We start from the raw sequence: 21249 nt of genomic DNA, 5'->3' as shown, positions 1-21249 counted from the left end.
GGTGATGGTGTATTTTACGGGAAGATAATCTATACACACACAGCTGTAACCTCAAAGTAGGACTCAATAAATAAATTCTCAGTTAGAAAGAAGGCCAGTTGAGACAGCTTTCTGACTTCATCAGATGTAAAGATCTACACATTTACAGTAATAAGGCATGTGAAAGGATCACAAGAATATGCTTCAGTTTTTGCTGTCATCAGGGTTGAACACTAGAATTCATCTGCTTACATCCCAGCTACAACTGCAATGCCAGCATGGAGCTACGGTGAAGCCGAACAGCTTATCAGAACAGCAGCAGAGGAGCAAAGGCTGATTTGAACAGAGAACCACACACAAGCTACATTCCAAAGCTGAACTTGGAAGTTGTGTCAGGAAGAGATGTATCTTCTCAAAATCCATCAGAGGATGGCAGATTCTCTTGAAATCACAGCTGGGTAAGTGAAGGTAATGATTCAGAAGGAATACTCAAAATAATGTAAGACATCCCACAGATTTTGCAGCACTTAGAACAGTTCACTTTCCCATGGAAAATCATATTCAGCTTTAATTATATCAGTGGTAAAGCTGCACTGTAATATTTCAGTATGTCATTCTGGGATCAATATGTATTTTAAGAAAACTTTTCCCCTTCTTACTTTAAATGTCCTCATCTTGCTGAGTTTCAGGATGATCTGGAATATGAGGAGGATTGTTCTACTGCTAAATGTGAACTCAGTAGAAAAACAAGGAAATAAAATGTCTGATTGCCATTACTCTGTATCTGAAAATGTAAATACCCTAGGCACTCAAACTGGGCTGTAGTTACGGACCTCCAAGAGGCATTTCCCTTTCACTCAAATCATGCTCCCAAATACTTTGGTGTCAGCATTCAACAACTGTGATGAAAAGTCAATGTCAGGACAGGTTGGTCTGTGGTACTGTTACCACAGCCTGAAAATACGAGTAGAATCTTTACCAGGAACTGATGTGAAAATACTTCTGAGATTAACAGAAGAATTTTTCTGTAGGACTACCCTTCATATTTACAGGATTGTATCATGAGCCATTTTCTCCTGCACACAAAAGAAAAATGAGTTCTATCTTGTGACTCACATCATCTGATTCCCTGATGAGCTCTGTATCTTCCACTTGCACCACTGCATCAGCACCACATGGAATTGGAGCACCAGTTGTAACACGCATTACCTGACCAGGCATCACAGTCTGAGTTGGCTGAAATATAAACAAACAAAAAATAATTTACTTTTGAAAAGAAATATCTCAAACCATTTGAACTTCACAGAAAGCCTGACTACTAAAATTCTTATTTGTGGCATGACCCTTGATTTAACTGTAGTGATATCAACAGGTACAAACTCCATAGTATTTAAAGATCATTAGGGCATTGCTTCAGATCTAGCTTTTTAATATGGTGACATATGAGGTAGCTTCAGATTTTTCCCCTTGGATTTACATCATAAGAAGAACTTTCAGAAGCAGCAATATTCTGACTGATATTCTGGTTGGAATAACAGCTGGAAAAATAACTGTCTCAGAAATATAACAATTAGATGGTGACCCAGAAACTCACAAGCACAAAAATCTAGTCCTTCTCCATACATAAATATTTTCGCAGAGAACTCTGATCCCCAAGATTGAAATGTCTTTGCTTTGGTTTGGTTGGGGTTTTGTTCTGTTTTGTTCTACAAGCACACTATATATATGGAAAGCCATCAGCTTGTAAGTAAAGTAATGTAACCATCTGCTTCGTTTTTAAACAGATTTCCTCATACATGAGAGACAGCTCAACACTAGTTCACACAGAAAAACTATGTTTGGGAGGGTCAGTTTAGCAAAGGCTACAGTCACCATTATTCTACAAATATGCAAAGTCACACTGCATAACAATGTTTCAGTAGAAGCAAAACAAAGACTAGAAAAATATCAGAACACCACGATAAAAGAAATGACATGGTTTTAATAAAATTTCTCACCAGATGGCCTATTTTAATATACATTTTTTCAAAATCCAGAGTAAATTTGTAATCTGATCATAACCACGTTAAAATAAATAAAAGAAAAATCTCTAAAAAATCAAGTAAAAGCAGTTAGCATGATGATTGAGATTTCATCCCTGCAGTATGAGTGCTTGTTTCCTGCGGCACTTCAGCAAACCCAACTAATTTAGGCTTTATGGTTATTAGTGAACATGTGCTACATGCAGATCTACACAGCTGTGATCAGGCCAACATATTCTGTTTGTGTCACAAGTATAACTCATGTTCAGATTGACTATATTCCATACGCAGCACTGGAACATGTCCAGGACTTCTCAAACCATGATTAGCACTTATTTGATCACAACCCACAGGCCTGCAAGCACTACTGCCCGAGTCGTCATCTGCTCTGTGAATTCTGACAGGAGACTCTTAGATGTCTGTAAACTCTAGACCAGTGGCCAATGTTTCAGCTGTGCAGAGCCTGCCCGCTCTTCTACTCCATTTCAGCACTGTCATAACCTCTGACATGTGAGTATCACTTCGAAATGTGTGTCTGAAAGGTTGCTCATTGGGACAGGAGCCCTAGGGAGAGGCTAGAAATTGTTTGCACCCAGTTAATCACAGTAAGCTATGTATTCCAAGAGAAAACTGAGCCTGGAGCTGACTGAATCCTGACCCTTTTCTAAGGGTAACAGAAATATAACACATTTAGAGAAGAACATAAATAGAATACTAAACTAAAAAAAAAAATCATGCTTGCCATATGTCATGGTTAGTGTGTTTTTAGGGCAAGACTCATGTTATCCCTACGTGCATATCTAAAATAGATGACATAAAAATAATACCTTTTTTTAAAACAGTATTTATTTCTCACCACTAACATAAGGAGCTGTGGATGAAAAGCTGAGATGCTGCTGTTTATACTAAAGATTCTTAAAGGTGATAATATTTTCTTTTGTGATGTTTTGACTTTTATAAAAAGCAAATATTGAAAAAGGCAAAGCTTATGCTTTGGATTATGGGACTTCTTTTGCAAATTGTTGTAGACAATAGTCTATAGGCACATTGCAAGTAGGTAATATTGATGGAACTTAGTAAAGTATTGATGTCTTTAGTAATAATTTTTAGAGGAAAAATGTATTGCATAAAAGTATTCTTCCATTTAAAATGCATTTTTTGGGACACAAGAACCACAAAGAAACCAAAATGTCTAGGACCCTGAAAGAAATCAGTGTCTATGGTGATAAAATGCACTGTAACTATCCATGCTTTTGGAGTTTATTACTGCATGAGTTAATTTTTTTGAGGTGAAATGATGTGAAACATTTAAACAAATTAATGATACAATAACAAGTGCTTTTAGAATTGGTTGTTCACATATTTAATTTCTTTTTGTTCTTTGAGAATTTGATAAGATTAACTTTATGAACAAATGTCAACCATTGTATTTGTGTGTGAACCTCCAGGGCTGAGTTCTGTGCTAGAGACTATGAAGATAAAGAAAGTATTCCTTCTCAGCAAGCATATTAACGTACAGTAACTTCACAGAAGCTCTTTTAAAGGCCTTCGAGATCTCATACTTACCTGGAATAGGGCAGTACTGGGTTCTGTCCTTTGCCTCTATCAAGGATAATCTATTTAATGTTAGTCACTGAAGAAAACACAGAAATAATCTATCGAGCACAGCCCCCATCTCAGGCATTTTCTACTCGCACACAATTACACCTCTCCTGTGTGATTTACAATGACCCTTTTACAATGCTCCTTTCTGTAAAAATGCCCAAGTTAATGGAAAAGTAAAAAATTGTCTGTTTTCCACCCTACATTATAGCTGGTTAGTCACAGTGCTTCTCCCAAACATCTTCAGAAAGTCGTCTAGGAAATGCTAAGCTCCAGCTATGCAGGTCTATAGGAGGAAAATCCTAGCTCCCCATGGCTGAGTTTTTCATGCAGAAGCCACGCGGTTGGCTTGTCACTAGTACTCTCAAGTGTACCCTGACCTCCCCCAAAGCAGGACAGTGTCTGCAAGCTTTCCTCAATACAAAACAAAAATTGTTTGTTAACAGAAACAAGACCACCTGGAAATGGAAATCAGAAAATAATACACAATTTATGAATTGATACAGGAATGTCCAGCTTGGCTACATGGCTTCTCTCTGCAAGTCTCAGTCCCATTTACAACCTCTCTACGTAGCATTTACATAACCTTTTTCCCTACAGGAGGAGCCAAATCTAAACCTATTTTGAACTCCCTGCTGTGAATCATTCTGTTAATTGGTCTGTAACATGAAAAGCAGAATGTTGCTGCTGAGAGTGACTGAAGGGTGAAATGAGACTGGAGAGCCTTCCAAGGCTATAAATAATTTCTTGGGAAGGAGATGAACCTGAAGATGTGTTGGCCCAAGAAAAAAAACTTTGACCGATTATTCAGAGGTCAATAGCCTCATTTTTCTAACCTGCCACTGGTATTTCCAGAATTACTCTCCCTCCAAGTGCCTCCTCCCACCCAATTTTTTGTTCCTTGCAAAAGCCATTTCCCATTCCCATTAATCTGGGAGGACAGATTGCCCCTGCATGGACATTTGTGAACTCCTGGATTTTGTAGGAGGGACGCAAGCTCCCATTTGCCCTTTTATCCTTTGTACAAACCTGCTGAACTGATGAAGACACTTAAAACCTTTAGACTTTTGGGGAGTCCTCCACATTAGACACAGCTCCAACACCACTATTTTTAAGCACCATTTAGCTATTTTAACCAGCAAAAAAAAAATACTGAGGACAGGTGAATGATAGGAATGATAATTCTGCAGGATGCTCTGCTGATTCTTGCTATTTTATAGTGACCATACAAGGGGTTGCAGCAATACTTGTCAGTCCTTTCGACTGTTGCTTGAAAATACAGACAGAAGGGCTAAAAATCCAAGGCAGGTGAAATTCATTAGTTCACTACTTTTTAAGTATTTAAAGTCATTTTACATATTTTGTATAACAGATTCATTAATCTAAGTTCACGTGACAATCAATGTTGAGAAGGTGTCTAATATACCATAGTATAATTAATGATGATGGATGGGAACTACAGCAAAAATTATTTTCACACTTCTCTCTATCTATCATGATTAGCCAAATTAAATGTCTATTATACATTTACAGGCAGCTCAACTCATTTTTAAAACAAAATGGAACAATCTTGCAACTGCTAATACTTCTAAAACCTGAAACTACTTTTGAAATGCATCTACTTTATTTGAGACTATTTTGTTTAGCAGTCAAAATTGCCACACGGTAATATCCTCATTAAAACTCATTAATCCTTTGTTTTGCTTGTTAATTATTCAATTTCTGCATCATTTCACATACAACATACAGAATTATAAACTGGGTCTTGAAATAGCTGGGAAACATTTTGAATTAACCCATACTCTTCTGAAAAGGAGGCAGTAGGTACATTTAAATTGACAGAATAAAAACTGTGGTTGAAGGCCACTGATTTTTTTCCTATTGCTCCAGTATTAGTACAGGAGCTTTACCAAATGTACTCTTGAGTTTGAGAGCAAATCCCAAACAGTGTCAACTCCTGAATATTTATACTGCACAGGAGGTCATGAATGGGTCTGACTTACTCTTAAACTCAATCTACGTATCTGCTAAGGTGCTCATACGCTCTTTTGATTTAACCAACAGGAAAGGGGCAATACTGCCAAACAGGCTGCTGCTAGGCTTCCTCAAAATTGTTCTGATCAGTGCCTACCTTTGTAGGCTTCATACCACATTCTTACACTTTGTTTTGCAGGTATCAGTGTGAAATACACGAGCAGCTTGTGGAAACAGACGGCTGACGTCCCTTCAAAAATCTGTCAGCAAGAAGGGGTTAAATCCTGCTCTTCCCCCTTTATGGCCACTGCAAACCTTATGTCCTCTGAGACTGTACTAGGGCAGAACATTACTGCATGCAGTCCTATCGGACATGTCAGCATAATGCTCCCAAGTATTTTGGGACATCCTCGTTAGTTCCTTATGTAACCGTACTACCTCGCTTTCTGAAATCATGTCCCAAGGCACATAGCAGGAGGGTAGGTACAGCTGTGTCCTACTTCTTGCCACCTCCAAGAATATTGTTTTAGAGCACTATAAAGGCTTGTAAAAATCCAAACCAATATCTTGCAATGAAATATACATTAAAAAAAAAAAAAGAGAGAGAGAGAGAGAGAGAGAGAGAGAAAAGAATTTGTGCTCACCTGCTCACCAGCCTGGGATTCCCCTATGATGAATCGATCTCCTGGGCCATCAGCAGCTGTTAAGATGGACAATACAAAAGGTAAAGATTGAAAAAAAACAAATGATGGCATTAAAAATTAAGAACAGGGGAACTAGAGAATGAACTAAGATTCAGTTCTTCACTGTCAACATGACAAAGATTACAGAATTTTTGCAAATGTTACATTTTAGGCCTTTTACAGTTGTACTTATTATTTTAAAAATGAAAAATTCTGTGCTACTTTTACCTGAAATTTCTGGGCAATAAGGGATCAAGTAAAAGAAGATGAGGAAGAATTGCATTAATAACAAAGATTCAAGAGTGTTCATGAGATTATTTTTATAATTACGTCCACCATGAGCAATTCTGTAAAACTAACACAGAGGAATCACATATTTCATAAGTCTATTATGTACCTCTTTTATAGGCAACAATGAAATATTGGCATTTCTAGATTCTGTTTTGTCTGTGGAAGAAAACACGGATGAGTGCAGTGGTTACAGACTGTAAATGACCATACAGTTTTGGCATTTTCTCAAGAGCACCAGGACTATGATAATGCAACTTGGACTGCCACATTGCATGTCTGGGTTCTGTCCCTTTCTGTAATTTTAGGAGGTAGCACTGAACTAGCTACATTATACCTTTCACTGAAGCCATTCTGAAAATTAAAAAGCCAAGAAATTGTTGATTTAACAAACTGAAAGTCTCCAGAAATTGTAATTTAGCCAAATCTGTGGTTTTACAGTGAGAATAAAGGCACCATTACAAAGGTTAAGCTTCTGCCTGCCTCAAAGGTCTTTCAGCAAGTTGCATTATCGGTGTTATAGGCTCTGCCCTGGTGTAAAGCATGTATGGTGCACAAGCAACTCTACCTGTCCAGGCAAAGCAGGCATGTAATAATACAAGAGCATTAAGACAAACTGAGTTCATATGATCATCTCTAAAAACGTCTTATTAATTTTAAATCTGTAACTCAAAAGCTGAATTCCCAGAGATGAAGTATAATCAGTGATAACCTTCATCTTAGTACCTTCTGTTTTATTTCAAAAGCTCTGAACATACAGCTAGATAACCTGCACTGGGAATTGCTTTCAGGAAGGGTGCCCATTTGGTCTGTATAACAATCACATTTGTAGTCATACATCAGCTGCAACTCTGCAGATGATCTATTGTATTTAGTCATGTTTGAAGACTTATGATTAACTTAACTTTAAAAGCTTATCAAAGAGCCTAATCTATGAGCTTTAGGACAAACTCTAAAATAAGAAAGTGGAAAAGGACTCTTCAACTACTTGTCTTTGAATAATGCATATACTACTACTGAATGCAGTTGTCAGACTTTCACTGAAAGAAACACACTGGGATTATCTGGCAAAAGAAGAGAAGAAATTCCTTAGTAGGTAAATCATTTTAAACCTGATAAAATACTATTGAACTAGATTTTATTACCCCATTAATAATGACATGGAGAAAAGTTTATAGGTGATATACAACTGATAGCTTGAAAAAAGTGGACAAGGATTTGGGCAGACAGGCTTATGTGACTGAAAGCTAATCCTTTTTTTTAAAAAATAAAATATCTGCTAATATAGCAAATATTATTTCTTCCTACAAGGAGAAGGGAAGGGATTTCAGTTGGAAGGGACCCACAACAATCATCCAGTCCAACCACTTCAGGGCTGACCAAATGTTAAAGCAAATTAAAAGCATTCTCTAAATGCCTCTTAAACACTGACAGGCCTGGGGCATTAACTACCTCTCCAGGAACCCTGTTCCAGTGCTTGACCATCCTTTTGGTGAAGAAATGCTTCCTGATGTCCAGGCTGAACCTCCCCTGGCACAGCACTGAATTAGTCCTGCCCATCTTGTCACTGGACACCTGGGAGTAGAGCTGAGCACCTCCCACTCCACTTCCCCTCCTCAGGATGCTGCAGAGAGCCTTGAGGTTATCTCTCAGAGCTCCTTTTCTCCAAGCTAGGCAAACCCAAAGCTCCTCACAGGACATGCCTTCCAACCTTTCCACGAGCTCTGTCACCCTTCTCTGGATGCCTTCAAGTAAAGTAACCTTCAAGTAAAGTAGCCTTCAAGTAACCTTACTGTTACTTTATTTGAATCCACCATCAAAATTAGGGTCTTGTGTGTTGGTTGTGACAGAAGTTGTTGAAGATGGTGGTCTTGATCATTCTGCATGTTTATTGAGATTGTACATGTGTTTTTCCTTACCTTGTAGCAAGCAGGTTGCAAGACAGTTATTTGCTTGATACCAAGGCCCCTGTCAACCAGCATTCTACTCAGAGCTCCTCTTCTCTATTACCTGTATTTTGCTGGCTACATCCACACTCCCTTGCTGCTGTTTGGTCTGACTATCTCACACACACACAGATGACAGACTGCTGCAGTCAAACTCATCTGGTAGACCCGGCTTTCATTTTTATATCAAATCCATGGGGAAGTTATTGTACTACATCCATTGCATAGGTTTGTAGACAGTCAACAGTTACTTTCCATTGTTTCAGCTGCCAGTAACAAAAAAGTTATTTTAATGTTCCTAGAAAAAAGTTGGCAACTGTGCCCAAATTTCAACACGGTGTTACGATGATTCAATCCCTACCACAATGAAATCACTACTAGCATAATGTTCAGTCAGGTATATTTTAATTTTGCTCCATAGATAACTGAGGTGACCATTAGCCTTACTTCACAAATGGAAAAAACAGTTGCGACTTCCTTAAAGTCATGCAGCACCCAGCAGCAAAGCGGAGGATGGATTAAGGTCTCCTGGGAAACCAGTCACTGCTTGCTTTGTGAAGTCACTACTCATTATGTTTATATACAGCAAGTGCAATGTTTTCAAAATAAAAATCTATTTTTCCTTTGAGTTGCCTCCCTAAGAGCACAGTTCGATACGTATTTTGAAAATTCTCTAACACAATCATAAAAAACTTCACAAATAGGAAGTTGGATCTGGGACAGTTCAACCAAGTAACATTTTTTTATGTTTCTGAGAAACTCACCAGCAACACAGGTGCCTGTCTATAAGAACATATGGATGTACATTTGCTCGTATACATATGTATCCACTTAAAAGACTAGAAGTCAATTTTATGCTCTTCCTTCAAGACAGACATGTTCTATGTAACTGTGACTTCAGCAATCATCTGAATCAATTCACAACAAAAATACCCATTGCTGGATCCAAAAGAGGTGAACCAACACGTTAAAAAGTGGCTTTACAGACACTATACTGCATGTCTACAAAGTGTGTGTTTACCTCGGACAGCGTAGCCATCTTTTACTGAAGCTGGAAATGGTGGTAGATTATCTTTTGCATATACATCTTGAGCAAGGACTCGGCCCATTCCATCTAGAAAAGAGAACAGACCATGTTCCATGTCATAACAGCTACTGAAGGGGAAAAAAGTGAACAGCAGTGTGTTTTTGAGGGATGAAATGTATGTATGTGTGACATGAACAGATCCCTCGGGTTTTAGATTCCTCTCTCTACGTAAATGGAAAAAGACAGGAATCTGAAAGTACTGATGAAAACTTTGTTCAGTAAGTCTGCTCCTGGTTACAGTGAAATTGTTGACAGCAGATCTAAATACCAAGTGTCCAAATGCAGAGGTCACAGCTCTGATGTAGGAGCAGACAGCAAAAACCAAGCATTAGTTTCTTCAGGACAAGTTTTTCTCCTGAAATAGCTTAAAAATACACACTTTTCTGTATTTGATTTTTTTTTTAAAAGTTGTTCTTTTTCTAAAAGCTACTAAAATAACATTTCAGAAGTGAATCCTGTGTGCAAAAAATGATGGATTGAGCCCAGAGGATTCAACATAAACAGTACTGATGGACACATTTCCATAAATGGAAAGTTTTGCAATAGATTAGCTTTGCCTAATTGTTAGGAGCATTTCTGCTTAATGGAGGGTGAGTGCACATAAGTGTCAGGATTATTTATGTAAATTTACGCTGTTATAGTTCTAAATATTTTAATAGCTGTTTCAAACATACTCTTTCTCTTCACTTAGCAACTATGACTGATGAGTTGTAATTTGGCTCTGCTTCCCTGTAGAGACTGGTATGATTTACTTCACCCTCGGTCAAGTGTGCACTACTTTATTTGCTTTTACGGTGCGCCAGGATGAGCTTATTTTTTTGGTCTGATGTGGAACAGAGTGGAAAATATGTATCTTATCCCTTCATACATTAGGAAACTGAGAAAGAAGATTTATTATATGTGTGAGTAGGTGGACTAGGAAGAGGCATGTGGGTCAGAAGTACCGTGATCAGCTTGATTCCAGTATGCCTAAAGTAAAGGAAGCAAAACTCATCTCATAATAGAGGCCATCGCTCTCAGGAGTGTGTTGTGGGACAGGAAGACAATATTCAGCTGAAAGTATGAAGGAATGAGATGTGTGAATACTTCTACCAGGAGAATTAATGTGGATATCTACTTTAGAGATGACGGTCCTTCAGATGTGCTAAGGAAGAGAGAAATAGAGGAAATGCGTTTTGTATTTTACAGATAGTGAAATCAATGCAGTTCTGGAGTTGCTGGGAAGGCAGAAGACCTAGTACAGCACATTAAATGGATAGGTTTTGTTAAAGAGGGCACCTGCTTGATTTGAAAATATTCAGCTCCAGTGAAGTGCATTATAGCAGAGATTATGTTTTAGTTAATAACACATAGTGACTTAGCAGTTAATTATAATAACTATAAAATCATTGTGCTCACATACATTTAAACCAACTTTGAGACATAGGCGAATATCTATGTTGCATTTTTTAAATAGGTATTGCCATGAAAATGCTGATAATACCTGTTAAAGCAACTAGAAAAGCACTTTTGTGATGGCTATTAATGTGTCTGGGCATCACTGGGTATCACTGTGATATACAATATAGGCGTTATTAGAAAGCTCATGAAAGCTTGTACACTTGCACTGAAAAAAAAGAATGCAGGCACAGGCATTTAAATTATAGCATAGAAAAGGCAGCTATCAAAGACCTAGTAAAAACACTCTCTATTCATAGATGAATAGGTTCAAAATCTCACACAAAAATGATGCTTCTAATTTTAGCAGGCATGTTGTGTCTTCATTTTACTTCTTGTCTGCATGCAAAATCACACCAATTAGAGCAAAGTTGAACAGCATGTTCCTGGCATTCTGCCATGCAATATTTGAAGGGAATAAATGGCCAGCCAGTAGCGGGAATGAATTTCATTAAGGGAAGAAAAATGTAAGAATTATTTGCTGAGGCCTTAAGCATTTAAAATGAAGCAAGTCAGCAACTAAAGGACAATCTGAAGTACCTCCGTACTCTCTTTTATTTGAGCAATTATCTTAGAAATATACCGTTTGACCTTATTTTGATTAATTGTAATTCAAAAAAGATGTTCCGAAGTATTTTAATATCAAACTGCCCCTTGTGATGCCCATAGCTTTCTGATTCTAACACAAAACAGAGAATTGCATTAAACTGAATTTTCAAATTTGGGTATTTCCTTAAGCTTAGCAGATGAAAACGGTACAGGTCAGTGAAGAATTCTGATTACTCAGGGTATTGGTACAGTGACAAAGCAGTGACACAGGTATTGTAAGAGAGGTGATGGATTTGCTCTCATTTTTAAATATTGCCCAGCCAGCACCTCAGTGTGATATGAAAAGGCAACACTATCAGAATAATCAGCTAGTTCAAAATGAATAAGCAGTGGAAAAAGATGTCCAAGCTCTACAGAGGTTTCAGGGCTCTTGGACTGGATCAGAAAACCTGCTCTGTTCTGAGGCTTAAGCCCAGACAGTGTGGACTGCCTCTTCTTTGTAATTTTAGTATCAATTAGACTTCTGCCTCTTCTTAATTTCAGAGTAATAAGCGTTATCACACTGCCTAAAAAAAACCCTCATATACTGATGGAACAATGTTTAGGTAACTGCATTTAGCTGGAAGAAAAGGCTAACTGGGAGCTTCATATCAGATATTGGTGATGGCAGGTCAGAAATACACCTTTGGTTTATGGAGCTTCTGTAAAATGTTTTAAGACAATTCTTTTTTGTTGGGTTTCTTTAATTAAACATGGAGGAGGCTAAATGATGTATGCAGGCACTGAGCAGTACAATTAATGATGGGAAAGTCATGTTTCCAAAGAAACTTTACTTATCCTGGCTCATATGTTAGGAGAGAATGGATTTTAGCAACTACAGCATGCCTTGGCTTAATCAAGAATAAAGTCAGGACTCCACTGGTTACCTTTAGAGAGTCACACTCAGCAGCTTTATATATGACAATGAATACTGTGTAATATGGTTAATAATGTAAACAAATTAGGTTAAAAATAATTAGGTAGTTTGATAATGAAATGAATTTCAATCCTAGAACTTTAAACATTTCACTTTCCTTACAGAGTAACTGTGCTCCTGAAAGATATTTTTCATGAGCTCAGTGTTAATTCAAGTCACAAAATCACAAAAAAAGCCAAATGCAGCACAACAGTGCTTTTCTGAACAGTCAGTCAGGATTCAGACCTCCAGGACTAAATTATTGTATTTCCTGAAATTAGAGATAAATGAATACATAACTAAATGAAAAACTGTTTTTTTCATTTTTTTGAAGAATCCGTTGTATTTTTCAAAATTAATGCTTAAGCAAACAAATATATATATGTGTGCACATGCATGTACACATGTATACATATAGATGCCTATACAAAAACAATGAATCCTATATATTCGTTCATGTAACACTATGGTGATCACTTAAGAACTTCTGACAATAAGATTCCACCTTGAGAATTATATCTGTAGATTAAGAGAATTGAATTTCCAGTGTCACAGACACAGATGTGCCCTTTAGGATGTCTCCTAAAGGCTCGATCCTGAAATTTCATGCTATGTACTGTGAATGTGTACAGTGCTAAAATAAGTGCATAAATTGTGAGATACAATTGTGTGCTACTGCGCAAAGACATGAAGGAATATATGTCTTTGTTAACATTTTTGTTGTTTGTACAATTACGTGACTATGAAATCAAGAATATATTTCTATAGCTGATGATCTTACTATGTATCTAGCTTTTATTTTGGGTAGGAGGCAAGAACATCATAACTGAAGTGTCTCAGCAGACTCTGAACAGTATTTTTTAAAGAATAACAGTGCCAGGCATCATAATCAATATGTTTCAGACTGAGAATCAGTCTGAATTTGATGTCGGTAATCATGTAACATGAAGAACAAAATGAAATATCAGCTAAGATATTATAAAGTGCCTTTCTGATAAATCAAATTATATGAAACTCTATAGAGAACGTAAGCATCTAGCTGAGACCACTTTCCTAAAGCAGTTTCTCCTGAAGAATGTGCTCAGTCCATAAATTAATAAAAGAGCAAGACTTAAGATGGTTGTAAAATATGGAAATAATCACCCTAATCCTCACAAAGAATCCAATTTAAAATACCTCTGTAATTGATGATTTCTGTTCCAAGCACTGGGGTCATCTCCAGAACTGTGATGAAGGCCTTGTCCATAGATGTCAATGGGAATGGAGACATGCGGTGTCTTCTTGCTACCTTGGTAATGTCAACAGCACTGTGACCTGCAACGAGAGAGCACAAAGTTTATGTATGCTGTACAATGTGTAGATGTACACAGTGATGTTCACTTAAACCATTTAATGAAATCAATACGGCACTTTGGGGTAAATGAAATTAGTCAGTTATCACTACTGAGTATCTATGTCAGACCCTGGGAAGTCACCGTATTCAAATAGAGTCAGAGATTGAAAACAAAATGCAATTTACAGATGAAAAAGTACACAAAAATGTGTATCCTGTCTTGCCATGAAAAAAATAACAGAAGTCTTGATGAGCGTAAAAGAATGAGTTAACCAGAAACAGAAACCCTTTAAGATGATGCAGTATTTTACACTGAGGATGATAATCTGGGGGTAACTCAGTTCTATGAACTATGAGCTCAGGATGATTCACTCCTCATTCTGTTCTCCACATACGCATTTCAATACGCAGCGCACAGATAAAACATCAAAATGGACACTGTCCCACTGATTTAGCAATCCAGGAGTGAGATGGGAGTCAAAAGGTTTGAAAGGAGGACAGAGGGATGTACAGTGGAATCACTGGATAGTCAGGACAGCAGACAATGTTTCCAACTAGTGAACATCCTACCCATTGCCAAGATTCTGCAGTCACCATAGCTAAGTGATGCTATATTAAATGTGTAATTAGAGTGAAGGCAGTAGGACAGATTAATGGGAACTTTTCCCAAGTATGGGGGCAGACTGGAAAGAAATACGACAAAAGTTGTTTGAAAATGAAGCCAGGAGCATGTCTGATTCCTTGATACTTACTGAGAGAATACCAGGGGGACAACAAGCTTTGAAGGATTTTGAAAGTGAAGATGAGCAACTGAAGAGAGGAAGCTATTGCCAGAATACATAAACAAGAGGAACAGATACAAACCATGACATGGTTTGAAAGTGACATTTGTAGAACTATCTTAAATGGATTTGCCTAGGGCAAGAAGGTACTTAGGAGAGGCAAAGTGGGTGTTCTTTATGTAGTAAGTAATGATATTCCTAAAGCAACATAAATTATAGTAAGATAGCTTTAACTAATAATATAAACAAATTTGTAATTACATGATTTTGCTTTTCAGTAGCTACCTAAATCTACCATTTGCTGCTGCACATGCCCTCACATTCTGGAAAAAAATAGATTGTTGCTTTAAGTGTAGTCTTCTAATAAAAAAATAACTACAAAAATAGTAAACCAATGATACAATTGAAGTTTTTCCTTCAGAAGAGAAGGTTGCTTATTAAATCTGTATATGCAAAACTTGTCTCAGCACTGACACATGCTTGTCTCTATGTGGGAGATTGTTCATTAATTTATTTTTTCCCATTAACACAGTAACAGAAGTAGAGACAAATAAAACTGCCCACCTAATTCCAGTCCCCAGAAGGATTGTGGAAGATATTATTTGAGTAATCTATTTGCATGTATTTAGAAGATAACATGATGATAAAAGCAGCCACTGCAAATTTGTCAAGCACAAATAATTTCTAACTGACAACTCCTTAACATAGCAGCTGGCACACTGAGGAAGAGAGAAACAGCTAATGAGATATATTTTATCTGTGTTACGACTTCTGACACTCTTAAACATTACTTTCTCATGAGCAAACTAGGGAAAATGATGCAAATTAAACAATTGTAACATAATGAGTAACTAGTGTTAATAATGGAAAAATGGCTTTAACAACAGGGATGTCCCTAGCAAGCTTATATCCACCTCTTTAACCCTTAAAATGTGGATTAATTAGAGGCTCTCAATGCTTTGAATGGTGCTGAGGACTAACTCTAACACATGCAATTTAAACCAAAGGTATTCAAATCTGAGAAATGTGTTTTCCAACCCCTTTTTCTGAAAGCAGATAAAACCCCCTAATCTCCGACATTTTTTTCAAATACCAAAAGTCATACCCATTACTTCTGCAAGAAGAAGCCAAGAAAGCACACACTCAAAACCAGAGCACCTTCAGGTTTAGCACTACCATGAATAACCTTAATGAAGAAAGGAAGACAAATGCATGTATAACCACTAACCCTTCTGTGTCCCTATCTCTTCCAACAAACAAATGCTAGCTCTTCTTTCAGAGGTATCATACATTTAAACAGACCTGGAGACAAACAATGATCTGAAATTCCTAAGTGCTATTTTTTTAATTATGAGTATATTACATTAAATAACTCCTGAGACCTTTCACTAATGTCAAATGTCAGATGGCTCTAAAAATAACTACTTACATTAAAGAAGCATTTTGTACGACAAAATAATTCTCCAGCTTTAAAGCAGCTAAATCAATTGGTTGCATAAGGTAGAAGATTCCTGACAGCCTTATCACCAAAACAACTTCCTATTCCTGTTGTTATACACACACACAGAGGTGGATCAAATTTTAGACTTGGAAAGATTCCCCCCCCAAAAAAAGGAAAGGAATTGAGCAAATTAAAGAACAAGTAATTTGGATGAAATCTGACCCAAATTTCTGTTAAGGTATGAAAGTAAAAATATTCAACTTGAGAATTTCCATTTTCATTGACTTTGAGTGTTGATTCTTTTTGCCCATAAAATTTGCACACACAGGATCATTTACAGCAATGCTTCACCACAAACAACACAGAGATCAGTGTCATTAGCAGAACAACTTGAAAGAAAAAAAAGAAGCAACTATCCATTACCACCTGAATGCTATGAGCCATTTGCATTTTTATTTTTCTTTAGACTGAATTTCATTGCATTAAGTTATTAAACTTCTTCTGCAAACCCACTTATGTCCTAATCATTGTCTTGTCTTACTATCATTTGCTGTCTTCCAAGCAGTCTTACTTTCTCAACAGAGCTATGAAGTTCCAGTACTTACTTGCTCTGAGGATGTTCTCCTTGCTACTGCACCTAGACTGGACCTGCAGAGAGAGCACAGAGTCTATGAGCTACAGAAGTTTACAAGAATGCTAAATACAGAGACATAATGGGCAAGCTCCTGGGATCTAAGACAGAGGCTATACATCTTTTCAGCAACATTCTTATGTACTCTATGTGAGAGAAGTATATTTAAACAGAAGGGTAGTAGCTGATGGTCAGAATCAGATACAAGCAATTTGATTCCAAAACCCCACTCCCATGAAACAGGATGGCCTCAGTAAGTGAGCAAAATCAAAGATCACAGTCATAAAAATTACATGTTAAATTCCAGTTTTAAACAGAAAATCCACATTTTCTTATGCAATTATAATTAAAGGAACTCTGAATCTAGGTCCTGTTTTATGATTAGACAAAACAATAAGGTAACTATATTATCACCACCTGCTTTAAAATTCTATTACTGGTATTTTCAGGTATTAAAGAAAGAGTTTAAAATACTCAATTTAGATTGTGTTGATTGTGAAGATAATTAAAATAAGACTTCTTCACAACTGTATAATCAACTCACAACTGTATAAAAAGCTTCTGGCTGGAGCCAGATAAATTTACTCAGACTTTCTGTTTGGTTAAAAGAAATGCTATTTTCAATATGATCTTTACATTGCAATTGTACTTTAAAAAGTAACTGTGAGAATGACAACTCGTTTCTCAACAAATCCTCTTCTTAGATGCTTAGCTGCCACTGTGCTATTCCAGACACATTATTCTGACTCCAGGGAAATTAGAGTATTCACATTGGCCTAATATTTTAGTAACACTGGATATTTAAAGTTCCATCTGTTTACCATGGAAATTTAACAGAATTGATTTTTGAAGAGTATCAGTCTTGTAAACACAACACACAGTTTAAACTTTATCTATACTGAAGCACCAGCTGTTGTTAATTCTTGTCAGGTTTGGAAAAATAGCACATTGTTTAATAACAGTGAAGTTGCAAGCTTCTGAACAGCAGTCTATCTTCTGGCACATCAGCTGACTGACCTGGTAACGCTTGAGTATAAAGCTTTTTGTGTGGACAAAACCCCTGCTAAAGTAAACTTCACAGGAAGACAAACCTCTGAGAGAGTATGAACGGAATCCTTCTCTTTTTTACTTTATTGGCAACTGGATCATTAAGTTTCAGCAAGAAGCCTACTAGAGTAAAACCATGTACATGTGGTGAATAGTGGAATAGCACAGGTGACGCTGAGGGCATAATTTCCCTGCAGTACATTTGTATTGGCTGAAAAAGCAAAGGAGGGAATCCAGATCATCTCTCAGACTACAGTTTCAATTTGCTGAAAAATTGCCTAGAAGGTGAATGTGTATGATCTAACAATCAATGAAGGATGGTACACACTCAACCCCAAAAAAGCTGTCTTCAGAAAGAGACAACTACTTAAGGCTGAAAAAAACTGTGCCCCGACCTCTAAACCTCTTTCTTCTGTTCCACAGCAGCTTGCCCCAAATGTATATTCACATAAAAAAATTGGATTCTACAGCGCAACACAGTCTACTTGTTGTAATGGAATAACTTATGGAAAGTAATGTTGCAACTTAGAGTGGGTTATGGTGTCCTTCCCTGAAAAAAACTGTTGTTTAAAAAAAACCAAAACAAAACAGAAAAACCCCAAACCCTCCCTCCTTCCCACCAAAAATACTATACAAGAAAACTGCAAACAAAATATTAATGATGCCCAAATTTGGCCCAGAGTTGTTTTACCAGATTTCAAAGGCATGACATGTACTCTCTTTGGAAGAAGTAAATATTTACCTATAATTTACCAAAGGACAATTCTGGACCAAAAAGGTGGTATAATGGTAGGAAAGAAAGCACAAAAGAGAGAGAGGCACAGATTGAAAGAGAGAGAGAGAAGCAGGATGGACGTGGCAAGGCAGAAGATGGTGTGTGCAAAAGGTGACATGGGCCTATGTGTGTAAGACTACCGTTTAAAATGGAAGAGGCTCTCTTATTTCTCACTGAAAACCATATGAAAAGAGAAAACGAGGAATGGGCCTGCTGCAAAATAACCAAGCGATTCAGCAAACTGTGGAATGAAACTCAGTGAGATAACATAGTCCTAAAGAAAAAGGCAAAAAACCAAAAATACAAAACACAAACATTTGAAACAATCTACTAAAACAAACTAAGTAAAACATGTGATCCAAAGGACACAGATAAAAGCTACTAGAGAAGGAGGAAAAATGTTAGCAGACAAAGACAGTGCTAAAGAAGTAAAATGGAAGTCAAGAGAGTCTTCAACAAAGTGGAGGAACAGAAGGAGCCCAAACCCATAGCGCAAAGCAATGTTTGCGAATGGAAAACAGCTCCTTTGAGCAGTAATAGTTACTCTCGAGTTGTAGCCTCTATTCCTCCTCAGTTCATCTTTAAGCCCTTCCAACCTATAGTGGAGCTAGTGTATGGACAAAAACAAGAGATTTATAATGAACAGAGCAGCTGAGATTTGCAGATCAAATCTTCTAATATAAAAAACGTGCTGACAAAGTTTTGCTCTTACAGTGTCCAAATGACAATGGTAACAAAGAACAGCTGGCTTCACACGCAGCCTCTTACAGGTCATTTTTTTTAATTCTGTGCACACAGAGGACTTTAAATTTACTTTTTGATTGCTTACACCCAGCCTACAGTTTCCATATTATCACTCACCTGATGGGCAACATATGCAGTATGAGAAATAATTTGCTTCCCACAAATTTTAAAAGCAGCTGTGGAAGAGGAATCCATGATAATAAAATAAAAGGCTTGATCAGCTAGACTTGATCGTTTCCCAACCTATGCTCACAGCTGCAGAATACAAACCATGTTTTAATATAACTGACATCAAAATTAGTTATTACATAATACTTCTCTTTGTTTAATATGAATCGCACCTTGATATCCTAAATGTTATTTTTAAACAAAACTGCAGTAAAATACGATTTTGAATACAACCCACCAGTTTTTCAACACATACAGTTTTAGCAGCAACAGAGCTTTGTATACATGGGGCCACGTGCTTTAAGTGCCTTTTATCGTACCTATTATTTGTATGGGTTAACTTTTTTGTTATTTGTGACATTTATGAAAAACGTGTATTCTTTTCACAGCTGCTGCTATGGAAAGAATCCATATTACATTGCATATAGTACCATGACTGACTGGGACGAGTGATTAGTAGTGTTATTTTCTCTAATTCTTCTCATTCTCAGGTGGTTACAGCAATAACAACTTATGGCTATCTTGCCTCTCACAGGGAAAGTATAGATCTATTGTTTGTCATTTCTGCAGCCTCTTGGCTCACAATGTACCTTGGCAGAAGATACAGTGGGCTACCAGCCAGTACCATTCCCCTGCGTAGTTCAGGCAGAATGTAACCAAACCCAAAGCATTCAATTCACATTACTCTGTTTTTTAAGCAAACTGGATTTTATGTTCCTTAAGATATAATTTCATCATGCTGGAATACAAAGTGAGCTTTCTCCCATAGGCTGAAGCAGTAAATAAAATCTGAAATAAAGTACTCAAAAACAGATTAAGGGAATGGTAAAATATAGAGTCCTGCTGACAATGTCTATCTATCAATCATGATTGGTCTGAAAAATGAAATCAATGACTACACTAAATTTGATTTATTTAAATCTACGTTATGTTTTGCTGCAAATAAAAAACAGTCCACAAAAATTTTTTTACAGGAAAAATTGAAAAAGACACAAAGAAAAGTTCAAGCTACAAGTGAAAAATTCATGTGAAAAATAAAGAAAAAAAGAAAATTGAAAAACCCTTTAAGACTTTACCATGACTGTTAGGAATGGTCAGAGAAATTACTTACCTTATAAAAGTCATAACAAGATTAGCACAGAGTATTAAGTCAGCTCTTCATTATGGGAGGTACAATTAAAAGCCATTGGTTATAATAAAACAAATTGCTACACAAAGATGAAGAGTTTCCAGCCCAATATGAAAAGCTAACTCCTATGGGGAGTACATTTCAACTCAATTTTACAACATGAAGAACAATTCAGAACAATGACATCAAAACATGAGTTATCACCAACAGAAAAAGCCCATTTCTCAGGAACACAGAGCCTGTAGGAGGCTAACCCATAATCTTTATCATTTATGGGAAAGCACACTGCTCCACTTTTAGGAAAGCATGCAGAATGTGGAACCACCAGCAGAAACCCAAACATACATACAGACACGGAGGACTAAGGTACAGCAAAGGGAATGAGTTCGCCAAGCTGTAATGAAGGAAGCAGGGTACGCAAAGCACAGCAGCCCTGGCAATTTCAGAACTCTCTTTCTCTAACTGCCTCGTGAACTCCAGGCAAGGCCTGTTTAGGGGGTACTGCACCTACTGCAACTCACTGTCGGTGAGAAAGTGCATTAACTCATACGACCTCTCCTTGAGTGGTTTTATGAAGAAAACTTACTCTGTGTGATCTCAGCTGCTGCTGCTTCTTCCTACACGTGACTTATTACTGATCATATGAGCTGAGTTCTGTACAATAAACTCTGTGCATGT

The 21249-nt window shown here is 37.1% G+C and overlaps 1 protein-coding gene across 1 annotated transcript in view; it reads right to left on the bottom strand.

The window, feature by feature from the left end:
- The window catches only part of GPHN (gephyrin), a gene marked incomplete at its 5' end in the record, with an annotated part of 281057 nt that overhangs the window by 32557 nt on the left and 227251 nt on the right, over window positions 1–21249 (bottom strand). Inside the window, 5 exons of the mRNA XM_084262827.1 lie at window positions 1096–1215; window positions 6221–6276; window positions 9515–9607; window positions 13698–13835; window positions 16683–16725. Coding sequence (XP_084118953.1) covers window positions 1096–1215; window positions 6221–6276; window positions 9515–9607; window positions 13698–13835; window positions 16683–16725 — 450 coding nt within the window. The remainder of the gene's footprint in view (window positions 1–1095; window positions 1216–6220; window positions 6277–9514; window positions 9608–13697; window positions 13836–16682; window positions 16726–21249) is intronic.

Source organism: Gallinula chloropus, assembly GCF_964237585.1.
Source record: "Gallinula chloropus genome assembly, chromosome: 4".
NCBI lineage: Eukaryota > Metazoa > Chordata > Aves > Gruiformes > Rallidae > Gallinula > Gallinula chloropus.
The sequence above is the reverse complement of the archived record's forward strand: the minus strand, read 5'-3'. Positions and strand labels throughout refer to the sequence as shown.